The following is a 13,321-nucleotide window of genomic DNA, read 5'->3' on the forward strand; positions in this document are numbered from 1 at the left end:
TTTGTTTGTTTGTTTTTTCGAGACAGGGTTTCTCTGTATAGCTCTGGCTGTCTTGGAACTCACTTTGTAGACCAGGCTGTCTTCAAACTCAGAAATTCACCTGCCTCTGCCTCCCGAGTGCTGGGATTAAAGGCGTGTGCTACCACGCCCAACTCTCTTGACTTGGTCTTAATGGAAACAATAACTCTCATTTTTGTGATTTGGGTTTACTTACTTAATTGAGTTCCATAATTATGATAATAAGAACCATGTTGAAAACCAGCTTGGGAACTCTTAGAAAGTCTAATTTTTTTGGTGGGAGACGCATGGACAGGGCCTAGAATACCACTGGTTACTGCATCCACTAATCACTGCTTGGGCTGGGCAAACACAGACTCTCATTCTGTAGGTTTTGAGTGGACCAAAGAACCATCTTGTATTTTGACAAGCTCCCAGGTGATGTCCTGAGACATGGACTAAATGGCTACTTTTTCTATAGTGAGGGCATATACTACTAGTAGTGACAAGTTCGAGTGCTGTGGATATTGGCTCAGATGTATGGTGAACTTACAGTGAATGGGCTTCTCAGGGCTGCTTAAGAGCTTGCACCATGACAACTGTCACAGAATATTTTCACATGTGTCATCTCATTTACTTCACATTATCACGGGACATTGATATCAGATGTGTCTCTTTGCCTGGGTCTTTTAAACAAAGCATTTAAGACCAAGAAGGTTTCAGCAATTTACCTAAGGGCCTGTCTTAGTCAGAGTTTTTATTCCTGCACAAATGTCATGACCAAGAATCAAGTTGGGGAGGAAAGGGTTTATTCAGCTTGCATTTCCACGTCCGCTGTCCATCACCAAAGGAAGTCAGGACTGGAACTCAAGCAGGTCAGGAAGCAGGAGCTGATGCAGAGGCCATGGAAGGACATTACTTTCTGGCTTACTTCCCTTGGCTTGCTCAGCTTGGTTTCTTATAGAACCCAGGACTACCAGCTCAGGGATGGCACCACCCACAATGGGCCCTCCAACCCTTGATCACTGAGAAAATGCCTTATAGCTGGATCTCATGGAGGAATTTTCTCAAGGGAGGTTCCTTTCTCTGTGATAACTCCAGCTTGTGTCAAGTTGACACGTAGAACCAGCCAGTACAGAACCCTACTCCATTCATAAGCAGATCTCTCTCTCTCTCTCTCTCTCTCTCTCTCTCTCTCTCTCTCTCTCTCTCTCTCTCTCTCTCTCTCTCTCTCTGTTCGTGTGTGTGTGTGTTTTGAGACAGAGTCTCATATAGCCCAGTCTGGCCTCAAGCATGTCATGTAGCTAAGGGTGGCTTTGAACTCCTGATCTTCTTACTCCTGTCTCTGAGTGCTGAGATTACAGGCATGTGCCATTTTATAGGTTACTTCTCTACTGCACTGGTGAAGCAATTTACTATCACCCATGATGGTCAGATAATCAAGCCTGCAGCTTGAACATAACCACAACCTAAGTTTTCCATGCAAAACCTAAGTTTTCTTTCTTTCTTTCTTTCTTTCTTTCTTTCTTTCTTTCTTTCTTTCTTTCTTTCTCTCTCTCTCTCTCTCTCTCTCTCTCTCTCTCTCTCTCTCTTTCTTTCTTTCTTTCTCTCTCTCTCTCTCTTTTTCTTTTTTCTCTCCCTTCCTTCCTTTCTCTTTCTCTCTCTCTTTCTTTCCTTCCTTCTTTCTTTTTTTCCTTTTTTCTTTCTTTCTTTTGTTTCAAGACAAGGTTTTTTTTTTCTGTGTAGCCCTGGCTATTCTAGAACTAGTTCTGGCTGGCCTTGAACTCACAGAAATGTGAAGGCCTTTGACTCTGGAGTACCAGGTATTTGCCACCCCCCCCCCCCCCAACCTTCACTGGATCGTCCATTTCTTAGTTCCTTTGTGAGAATAGGTGCAGAGAAAACAAATACTTTGGGATCTTTCATTCTTTAAAGTCTCCTCATGACACATTCCTTCACATTTGACTGAGAACCTCAGAGCTGGAAAACCACTTCTCCATGAATTTTGAAGGAGTTTTTGTTTGTTTGTTTTGTGCTGTTGTTGTTGATGACTTTGCATTTGTAGCATGGATGGAGAGAATTCTAGGGCTATTCTAATCACATTTTCTGTCTTTCCCTGAAAACTCTGAGAAAAATTTTCGCTAATAGAAATCCATGAGCTTCCCTCTACAGATTTTACTGTTTATTTCATCTTTAAAATATTCTTCCTCTCTCCATAGACCATAAAAACAACTTCATTTTAAATGTTGGAAAGAGTAATTTTGTAAGTAGTTTCATGCTATGTTTATTCACTTAAGTCCCACTGCAAGCAGTACAAATAAGTATTTGTTGGATAAATGATGGAGTGAAATGACTTAGTGATTAAAAGAAAGGAAAAGAAAAAGGCCTATGCAATTCATTTCTCCAATCCTTACGAGCAAGGCTTGTGGCTTTTAAACGTCAAAACAAACACTTATATTATAAGTTAATACAGTCCATGAAACAATTGTTTCTGGGCTCTTTTTACTCATCCTTTATCCTTAACACTCAATAGTACAATAGAAAAGCATAAAAATGTTTCCAAATTATTTCCAGACATGAGCCCATGGAGCATCCATTGTTGAAACAATGGCATGGAAATGAAGGAAAATAGTTTCAAAAAGAAAAATAGAGCCAAGGCAATAGTTGTACTAGTAGGGGCAACCAAAGTCTCAAAGACGGTTGGTTATGGCTGTAGTGGCCTAAGGCTCTGCAGTCAGGGTGTGTGGCTTCCCATCTGAGCTCTAGTTGTTCTCTCAGACAACAATTTACAGAGATCTTACTGGGTGGTGGTCCACTAGATACAGCTCCTAGCTTCAGAGAGTTTGTGGGCAAGAGGCAAGGACAATATTTGACTTCAGGTAGTAACGTGGTGGCCATTACTATAGATCCCTTTGAAAACCAGCAGGGCTCTTGGCTATTTGCATTTACACGATATACCAGCACACCAACTGGTCCCTAGGGAGGGGGAAGTGATCCACCTCCCATACACTTTGTTGTCTGAAGGTGAAAGACTTTAGGAGGTGAACCCTTCAAGAAGCAGATCTCTAAATGGCAAGTCAGTGGTAGAAACCTGAGGACTCTTCGAAACCATCAAAGACATGGTATGAGATAAAATACCCACTCTCCAAGTCTCTAAAGAGGAGATAATAATATCTGCTTTATGTTGAGAGACATATTACCTAGAACATTATATATAAGGCATATGTAGGTTCCTGAATTACAGTGCGCACACACACACACACACACACACACACACCCTTCCTCTTCCTCTTCTTCCTCTTCCTCCTCCTTCCTTCAAGATAGGGTTTCTGTGTGTAGCCTTGACTGCCCTTGAACTCTGTAGACCAGGTTGGCAGTAAACTCAGAGATCCTCCTGTCTCTGTCTCTTGAGTTCTTGGATCAAAGGCGCCACCACCATCCAATGGCCACCCATCATTCTTGATGCTTAAATGTCTGCCACTGCTCAGTGGCCACAGGCTTAAATGGTAACTGAAAAGGCAGAAGTCAGTCTAGGAAACCTTTGTTTCCTCAGTTGATTGATGGCTTCAACATCCCAACGTGGATAGGAAGACAAAGTCCTTCTGTGGCATTATCCTTCACAGTATGGAGCTGCCTTAGCCTTGTAAGGTTGTAGCTGGTGACAGAGTGGGAATAGATTGAGAATTCTTGTGCCTCTAGGGCTTCCAAAACAATGGGCAATTAGGCCCACAAAGACAGCTCACATCCTGTTCCAAGCTAGTCATCCCAAGTAATTTCAAGGTCACCTCTTACTCAGCCTCTTTCCTGTCCTCTAAGGGGCCTATTTTTTTTAGGATAGCTTTGTTCAGCAATTGGAACTGAAGGAGCATTTCCAATTATTTTTCAATTTTTCTGGGGTGGAAAAGATTCAAGAAAAATAATATCTTTAATTTATCAGTATCTGTCTATCAAACTTAGAAATAGACATAATCAGGGCTGGAGAAATGGCCCAGCAGTTAAGACTATTGGGGCTCTTTGATTCCTAGCATCCACTTGGTGGCTCAAATCAATCTGTAACTCCAATCCTGGGAAACCAAATGTTCTTCCTATTCTGGTCTCCACAGGCACTGTAAACATATGCAGGTAAAACATCCACATATGTGTGTGTTTAATATATATTAATATACAATATGACGTATTTAATATGTATTTATTATATATAATATATAATATATATAATAAAAATAAATTTGATGAAAGGAAAAAGAATGCTTATGACCCATCTGACCATGATGGCATATGTCTGTAGTCCTAGTATTCAGGAAGTGGAGACAGGAGGTTCAGGGGTTTGAGATCATCAGGCAAACCTGGTGTCTTAGGGTTTCCATTGCTGTGAAGTCACACCACGAACATGACAACTCTTATAAAGATAACGTTTAATAGGGGCTGGCTTACAGTTTCAGAGGCCTAGTCTATTATCATCCTGATGCGAAGCATGGCAGCGTACAGGCCAATATGGTGCTGAGAGGTCTATATCTGATCCACAGGCAGCAGAAGGAGACTGTGTTCCACACTGGACAGAGCTTGAGCATATATGAGACCTCAAAGCCCTCCTTCACAGTGACAGACTTCCTCCAACAAGGCCACACATACTCCAAAAAGGCCGCACCTCCTAATAGTGCCACTTTCTATGGACCAACCATTCAAACACTCAGGGGCTATGGTGGCCATTCCTATTCAAACCACCATACTTGGTTTACATGAAATTCTGTCTCAAAACACTAAACCAAAAATGCACATACTCTTACTAGCGATTCTAGATCAAACATTCCATCCTACATATGAACTCATGTGAAGTGTACAGTCACAGCAAGAGATGGAAAACAACCAAAGTAATCACCTTAGGAGGAGGAGTAAGGGTAGACACCCATGATGGAATGTCAATCACGCAATGTCTATCTATGTATTGAAAATATCTCTTAAATACATACTATAAAACCGGCATTGTTTTAGGTACTTAGAATACACCAGTGAATGAAACAATGACTGTTGTCATGGAGCTTAGTCTGGTAAACATGAGAAAAGTTATGAAGCTGCTCAGAAGTTTTAGCAGTGCTTCAGTAAGGAAACAGAGTCATCTCTAGGCCACAAACACCCATACACACACATATACACACACAAAAGAGACACATACACAGACACACATGCACATACATACACAGACACACACACAGACACACATCACACATGCACACACATACACAGACACACACATAGATCAAACACACACACACACAAATACATACACAAGCATATACAAAGACACACACAGAGACCCACAGTCTCACACACACAGACACACACAGACACACACACACAGACACACACACAAAAGACACACATTAATTGTTTCATCTCCAAGCTTATTGTGGCTAACTATGCAACGCAGTTCTGACTTCTATTGTGATTGGTTTCCAAGACCATCAAAGCACAGAAGATAACAGAATATTCAATCAACCCGGGTACAAGAAAGTTTCCTATTAACAGTAGTTAGAGTATATGAGAAAGTTTCCTTGTAACATTAATAACAGCATAAAATGGCTGGTTAGACAGGCAGCAGTACCCAGACCTTCAAACATTGCCAAAGTTAGTTTGAGATCAAGAGAGCAATTCAGAAGCCAAGAGAGAAACCAGATTGAATCAGTCAGCTTGGTGAGAAATTTTATCCAGAACAGCTAGTCAGTCAGAGATCAGAAAGAACTAGGAAGGAGTAAGCTTATTCAGCAGTAAGTCTCAGAGGCTGAGAATATTCTAGGCCTAGATTAGATTGTACCCAGGCCAGACAATTCCAGGACTAGGCCTAGGTTAGCAAATGAAGGCAGTAACCCTGGGAAATGACAATTACTTCAGGTGAATAAAAGTTACTTTTATATCTGTCACCCAACGTGGGGCACAAAACCATGAACCTGGGATTAAGAACCTATGCTCTACTGACTCCTTCTTATGTAGGGAGAGAGGGGTTGAAAAGAAAAAGGGGGATATAGGAATATTAAAGGAATAATAGAAAAGGGGATAGATTATTGAATCTCCTTTTTGTTTTGTTTTTTTTTTTTTGTCTTTTTGAGACAGGGTTTCTCTGTATAGCCCTGGCTGTCCTGGAACTCACTTTGTAGACCAGGCTGGCCTCGAACTCAGAAATCCGCCTGCCTCTGCCTCCCAAGTGCTGGGATTAAAGGTGTGTGCCACCATGCCCGGCTGAATCTCCTTTTAAACAAAAAAAGCTTTATAGCCAATAATGTAACATTGGTATAGAGGCTTGTATATTGATACAAATGAGAATATATTAATATTTTGCTACAACATATTATAGTATTGTACCTATGTAACTCATTTAAAAATGTAATGTTAAGTTCTAGTCCATGATACCTGATATTACCAACTATTTATGATAATTAAGAAATGCAAATTGGGGCTGGTGAGATGGCTCAGCAGTTAAGAGTACCGACTGTTCTTCCAAAGGTCCTGAGTTCAAATCCCAGCAACCATATGGTGTCTCACAACCATCCGTAACAAAAATCTGATGCCCTCTTCTGGAGTGTCTGAAGACAGTTACAATGTACATACATATAATAAATAAATAAATAAATCTTAAAAAAAAAGAAATGCAAATTATCACCAGACAACCAAACTCATGGTCATGTTAGAAATTAGTTTAGTTAATTATAAATATATGTTTCCTAGACTGAGCAGATAGTAAATAGCTAGAAATAAACAATTCAGATATATTATAGATGGTCTTCAGAAATATCAAAGATCTACAGAATGTAACATTTAAAATATTTTATGAAATTAAAGCCTTTTTTTTTTTTTTTTTTTGACGAGACAGGTCTGCTTCCCGGCAGCACTGCCATTCCATGTGTGCTGGAATGACGGACATCAAAGAACCTCCATATAGAGTTTGCTTCATATGTAGCAAGCTAGTCCCTGGGCAAGAAAGTGCCCTTACCTCAACTTCAGACAAAATGCTTTCCAAACTGGACACAGGAAAGTTGACTGCTGAGCTTTGCAAGGACAAGGTAGGCAAGTCCTTCATAGTTCTTGCTTCACAGAAAGGTCTGCCAGATATTCTGGGCCAGAGGGCTGAAGATGATGCTCCACTGTTTTAGAGAAATTCTGGGGGACTGTTCAGGCAGCCAACTTTCTCTGTCATTTCTATAGTTTTGGAAGCTGCTTGCCTGAACTTCCTGCATCCTCAGGTAATATTGATTCCTTCTCAAGTCGCTGATGGGGTTGAAGACTAGATAGCTGTAGTCTCACAGTTAAGCTTATGTTGTCTAGGATTCAAAAGGATGTTTTTAGATCTAAGAAGATGTTTTTAGGTTAGTAATACAAGTTGTTGGTTATATGGGTTATTAGTTATTAATAACCTATATTTTAATTAGTAGTACAAGTTATTAGCTATATAGTTATATAATATATGTTAGTTATATACAGGTACATAGGCATATCCAAGTTATATAGAAAATTATTTAGGTACAGAATTCAAAACTTACCAAGATAGGATAGATTTTAGAATACTTTACCAAAAACTTACCAGACAGACTGGACATTGTAAATGTAATTCCTACTTAATAGTTTTCATAGTTGTTTCATATTTGTTATATGTCATTTATTAGTGTAGAAGAAAGAAGCTTTCCATTTAGGCAAAAGGGGGATGTGTTGGGGATTCATCTGGTGCTGTGTATACAAAGGCTAAGTTCTGAACCCCAAGATCTGGTTGTCTCCAGGCAAGCAAATTCTCAATTACACCGGCTTTGTTGTATAAACCTCACTTCCAATGTAAAGCTATTGGCTGAATAAAAGTGGCTACATTCAATTACTGGGGAGAATAGAAGTAGGCAGGGCTTCAGTTACTGGGCTGGGGGTCGAAGGTAGGCACCACATCGAGAAAGTCCGGGAGATACCGTGAGAAAGAAGCTCCTGCAGAGAAAGCCATAAAATGCAAGCATCTCTGGGATTCTGGCTGGGAGATAGCGAGTTAGCTTAGAGGATTAAAATAGACTAATACTGCTCAGTTGTTGTGCCTTTAAAGCTTGTTAAATAAAATGGTCCAGTCTCAACTATTTGCTAGCTAACTGGGTAAGAGGAAAATTGTAACACAATTGTTAAAAAGCCACTAACACCACTGTGTTCAGTCTAGTTTCCAAAGAGGTTTACAGGGAGGGTACTCAGTGTATGTGGACAGAATATAGACCAGGATCTGGGACATGGATAGAAACAGGAGGGAGATGTTGATAGCTGTGGACTTTGAAAATACAAATTTTAGGAACTGGAGAAATGGTTTAGTGGTTAAGAGCACTCACTGGCTGCTATTCGAGAGGTCCCAGGTTCAATTCCCAGCAACCACATGGTGGCTCATAATCGTCTGTAACTCCGGTTCCAAGGGTTCTGACTTCCTTCTGGCCACTCTGGGCACCAGGCACCCTGCTGATGCACAGACATACACGTAGACAAAACATCCAGATAAATAAATAATAAATAAAAAGAAAATAGAAACATCAGTGTGGCATTTCCCCCAAGCCTCTAGTCTGTTGCTTGGCCTTGGAGACTGACTAAAGAAATAAGGGAAACAGGTTATGTTGGCCAGGAAAGGCTATGCTGTGCTGGGTGTGAGGTTCATAAAGACCAATAAAAGCCAGCCTTAGTAGTTCACAGTGGTGGGACTGGCAGACCCATACCAGGCAATGGCTGGTTTGTGTGATTAGGGCCATGAAAGGGTATTCTGGAACCCTGACGAGGCATTGCAAAGACTTTCTGGAAGAAGTGATATAAAAGCTAGGCCTGAAAATTTGACAAGTATGTGCCCACCTTTTTTCTTTCTTTCTTTCTTTCTTCCTTTCTTTCTTCCTTCCTTCCTTCCTTCCTTTCTTTCTTTCTTTCTTTCTTTCTTTCTTTCTTTCTTTCTTTCTTTCTTTCTTTCATGCAGTTGTTTCTGTCTGGTCATTGTTGTTCACAGATCAAATGGATATGTAATCGTGGCAGCTTTCTGTGACCATCACATAGAAAATAGATCTCTGTTTTCAAGCTGTTTATTTTCCTCAGTGTGCTTCGTGGTGGCTGGTTCCATTTCAACATTTTCCTATGTGCTTGTTATGTGACTTCATTCAGAGTCTGGACTCATTGATTTTTTTTTTTTTTTTTACAGCTGCATCCCTTGGTCCTGCAGCAAAACCTAGCACTTATGGACTTATGGACTGAGCAGCTTGCTAAGAAGAGGACATGTCCAGGATGCAGTGGCCGATCAATCTAAAGATTTCTGGCTTTGAGGCTTGTATGAGGGTAGATGAGGGACTGAGGAGGAGGCAACTGCTATGAACAACCCTCTGGAGAAGCTTGAGAAGAGGGCAGAGGGACAAGTAGGAGTTACAAGGGATGCGTAGCCACAGGGGGTACATCAGTGTCTACTAGGGATAGAATGTTTTAGACTGAGGGTTAGTAGCTCATGGAAACCATGGACAGAAGAAAATATTGGAACTGAATCCTTTTGGGAAGACGGAGGGAGAGGGTTGCAGAGTCCTGGTGAGATCATTTTCCAACAGTGCAAAGTGTTTGCTCTGCATATTCAGAAAGAGAAAGTAGGTGCCAGCTTTCCGTACCTTTGCACTGGGTGGGAGATGTTCAGGAAGATGGGATAGCCTTTGTTGTTCCTGCCACTGTCAGAGGTGGGGGGGTGGGGGGGGAGAGGGAAGATGGAGCCCGAAGAGGTCAAAGGGTAAAGAGAAGAAAGATGACAAGGGACTAGAGGACACAAAACGAAATAAACCAACAACAATCTCCGCTGCAGGGGATGTCACAGCCTCAGGTGGTACCAAGACCTAAAAGAACTAAGATGGAGACATTGAGGATGACTGTGAGGAGAGCAGATGTCGATGCATTACACACATCTCCCTAGAGCTAAGAGAGCCGGACAGCAGAGAGATACAAGTGAGCTCTCTGGTAGGAGAAACACCATGAAACTGCCAATGAGCCGTATGGGTCCCTGTGTACCTTGGTGGGCACAAAGAGTGGCCAAGGGGGAGAAGAAGGATTGTACAAGTACATCACTGTCAGGGTAGAACCAGGCTCAGTGAAGGTGTGTGTGTGTGTGTGTGTGTGTGTGTGTGTGTGTGTGTGTGTGTGTGTGTGTGCGCGCCCGCGCGCGCCCGCGTGCATGTTCTCCTGAGTCTGCTCCTGGAAGTATAGGCTAAAGGGGATGTGGATTAGGGCCACCAAGGACAGAAGATTTTTAGGAATATGAAGCAAGGTTGGCTGGCTTTCAGGCTACCAGGGTCCCTTCTGAAAGTCTGTAGCCACTGTCTTGGCCCACCAGAGTCTCTAGGCTGTTGGCAGAACGCTGTGCCGAGTCCAGGGAAAACAGACATCTGAAAGCATCTGGAGGCAAGGAATCAGCGAACTGCTGCCCAGTCTAGAAGGGCCCAAGTCTTTCTCCTAGGTTGACTTTGGACACAAATCTAGAATCCCCCGGATCGTGCCTCCTTGCTGTGCCATCTCCGTTCCTTGGGGGTTTCCAGGTTTCTTTCTCTGAAGGGCAGGCATTCTTTGCCTGGGACGCATACCCAAGAATGTCTCTTGAAGCATAGATAGTGACAAGAAACTGCAGAACTCCAGATTTTTTTTGGGAGGGGACGGGGGGGGGGGTAGATCTCGGAGGATACAGACGGCCTGGGCGCGCACCACCGCCAGGGGGACGTCTGTAGCCCTGCGGGCGGTCCGGAGCCTGAGTTGGTAGGGTGGGGACCGTGCTCTGCAAGAGGTGGCCCGCCCGCAGGGCGCTGAGGCCTGGCGGGGGCGGGGCGAGACCGGTGGGGGCGGGGGCAGGAGCCCGCCGGGCGGGGCGGGGGTGGGCGCCCTGCTCCCCCTCCCGCCCTCCCTCCTTCCTTTTCTTTCTTTCTTTCTTTCTTTCTTTTTTTTTTCCTGGGCTTCTCGCTCTCTTTCTTTGCCTCGGCAGCTGGCTGAGGGGGCGGGCCTTGCAGTCTTTGTTGCCGGAGGAGCGAGTGCAGCTGCCCGGCGGCTAGAGTCAGGACCCGGACCTTGGGAAGAGTTTAAAGCCAGGCATGTCCTGAGTCGGACCCAGGCCCGGCTGGGACGCAACGGCGTAGACGAAGGAGTGCACAGGGGTCGTCCTGCGGCCACCCCGTCCGGGCCATGCACCGTGGTCCGAGTCTCCTCCTGATCCTGTGCGCTCTGGCGTCCCGCGTCCTCGGACCTGCATCAGGTGGGTGGCTGAGCCTCTGGGACCCGTCTGACCCTGCCACCCTTTCTGCAATCCCAGCCGCTTCTCTGTGCACCCCGCGCAGGACCGGCTTACTCTGAGACTAGGGATCAGCTGGGGTCGTGTTGGCAGCTGAGAGAAGCTGCACCTACCGGGAGCCATCCTTCAGTTGTCCACTCAGCTGGCATCCGGGACTTGCCACTGGAGTGAGCTTGCACTCTCTTCGGGCTTCGGCTTCCCTGCCGCGCGTGCTGCGCTGAGTGCATCTTTCCCAGGAGAGCGCTCCTCCGAGTGGGCTGGACGATTCGCGCGAGACGGCTTCTTACACACTCCTTCGGGGTGACTCTCCTGGAAAGCAAACTAGCCAGGACGCTGCTGGGGACCGCGCCAGGTCGCAGGTCTACCGGGGTCCGCCGCCTCTCCTCCCAGCTAGGCGGACGTGGGGGTCCGAGTCCCCATCGCCTTTGCATTTCCTGTTTCCCCCTCCCCCAAGTGTTCAAGGGAGGGGAATGGGGGAGCCTGAGCTTCTTCCTCCGCCCTGGGTTAACTCTCCCAGCCCCGCCTGGCCGGCCGGCCTCCGACGAGCCTCTGGCCAGCATCCAGGCTCTTGTTTGGCCGCGACCTGCGTTGTAGCGCGCTTCTGGAGAGTCCGGAGCAGCGGGCCTGGGACTGTGAGAGTCAGGGATGTGGAAGACCCCAGAGCCCGTGTTTAGCACGCTCCAGGCCAAATGGGGGCTGGTTATGTATCTGCAGGTGAGGGATTCAAGGGTATGACAGGGGTGACGGGACTGGAGGGATGAATGAACTCTTGAGTGAGTTGGACCAATATGCATGGGGCAGGGGTGACCTCAAGGAAGATCTGCCCTGAGCCTGATTAGGCCATTTGCCATCCTGGTCAAGATACTGTAGCTGTGGGCCTGGATGCCAGGGACATTTAAAGCACCGAGGAGAACAGCATTTTGGGATTAATCTAACAGTAACATTCGAGAAGTCTGGGTGTGTGAGTGTGTGAGTACCTGCTGGGACCTAGCCTTAACACATTCTTATTTCTCAAAATCTGTTATCAGAACTGCAAGGCAACCAACATGTATAAAAAGTTCTTCTATGGGTATGGAAACAGGTTAAAAGATTAGCGTGAACTGTCAGAGGGGGGCAGTGGAAAGAGAAAGCAGAAACATCCCTTGCTCCTGGGCCCTTGGAAGGTGTGTGTGGTCAGGGGAGGTCCACCTTTTAGGGTTTTTTAAGAGGTCCGAAATACTGAAGATCAGTTGCTTATTACTGGGTAGTAACTGCCAAGTAGTGGCCATTATCTTTATTACTCTGTTAGACAAACGCCATAGGATTTCTTTGATGAGTCTTTGATGAGTCCTGCTATTTGGATTTGTTGCCTGGGGTGCCAGCAGGCCAGTCACCCTCTCTTCACTAATCTAGACTCTGCTGCCCACCAGTGTGGAGCATGTGTCTCTGTAATCCCTCTAGATATGTAATATGGGGCCCTCCTGTTTCTGGTCTCAGAATTTCTGACTCCGAGGATGTGGACTTTTTTTTTTTTTTTTTTTTTTTTTTTTTTTCTGAGCATGGGCTCTTGCTACTGAATGGAGCATCAAAGAGCACGGTCTTGGCTCAGGTTTTAGGAGAATTAGGACTAATTTTTTTTCTCAAGGTCTCCTGGGTTGCCCAGCTGGTCCCCCCCCGCCGCCCCCCATTGTATTTTCCTCTGCATTGCTCTGTGAGCCCTGAGTCTATGTACTTCTGCAGGTCATTTGAAGGGCTGGATTGTAATTTAGTGAAGTGAGGTGAAGGTTAGTACAATGTTGGCATTTCTCTGGCAGAAGCTCTGAAGTGGGAGTTGTCACCTAGGGGGTGACAGAGTCTTTATCACAGCAGTGTGTGCTTTGTGGCAGGAGCAGAGTCATATCAAGGCAAACCTGACCTGGCAGGACACTTTGCCATGAGCCACTGGCCCCCTGCTGGGTGGTGCCAGCTGCTATTCCAAGGCAATTTCAGCTCTGAGGCTCTGTTCCTGTGTAGGTCCCCACTTGTGAATGTATTTGAACCTGCAATTATCCTTTA

General features: G+C 44.8%; 1 protein-coding gene and 1 long non-coding RNA gene across 10 annotated transcripts in view; one reads left to right on the forward strand and one right to left on the reverse strand.

Moving 5' to 3' along the window:
* Positions 1-4,395: 4,395 nt before the first annotated feature.
* 9430062P05Rik lies at positions 4,396-8,373 on the reverse strand. The gene is made up of 2 exons (XR_003948203.1): positions 8,340-8,373; positions 4,396-7,310 (listed from the first exon to the last, which is right to left on the reverse strand). It is a non-coding gene; the product is annotated as an RIKEN cDNA 9430062P05 gene (long non-coding RNA).
* A 2,467-nt stretch (positions 8,374-10,840) lies between these two features.
* The window catches only part of Adamts7 (a disintegrin-like and metallopeptidase (reprolysin type) with thrombospondin type 1 motif, 7), a 37,199-nt gene continuing 34,718 nt past the window's right edge, over positions 10,841-13,321 (forward strand). For 4 of the 9 annotated variants that reach the window (NM_001326351.1, NM_001003911.2, NM_001311115.1 and 1 more), the window contains exon 1: positions 10,915-11,251. In NM_001326351.1, coding sequence (NP_001313280.1) covers positions 11,182-11,251 — 70 coding nt within the window. In that variant the 5' untranslated portion in view covers positions 10,915-11,181. Of the gene's footprint in view, positions 11,252-11,860; positions 12,002-13,321 lie in introns of those variants that run through there. The other 5 variants (XR_003947760.1, XM_006510760.2, XM_030244000.1 and 2 more) reach the window with 3 other exon arrangements.

This window comes from Mus musculus, chromosome 9, assembly GCF_000001635.26.
Source record: "Mus musculus strain C57BL/6J chromosome 9, GRCm38.p6 C57BL/6J".
In the NCBI taxonomy this organism is placed as follows: Eukaryota; Metazoa; Chordata; class Mammalia; order Rodentia; family Muridae; genus Mus; species Mus musculus.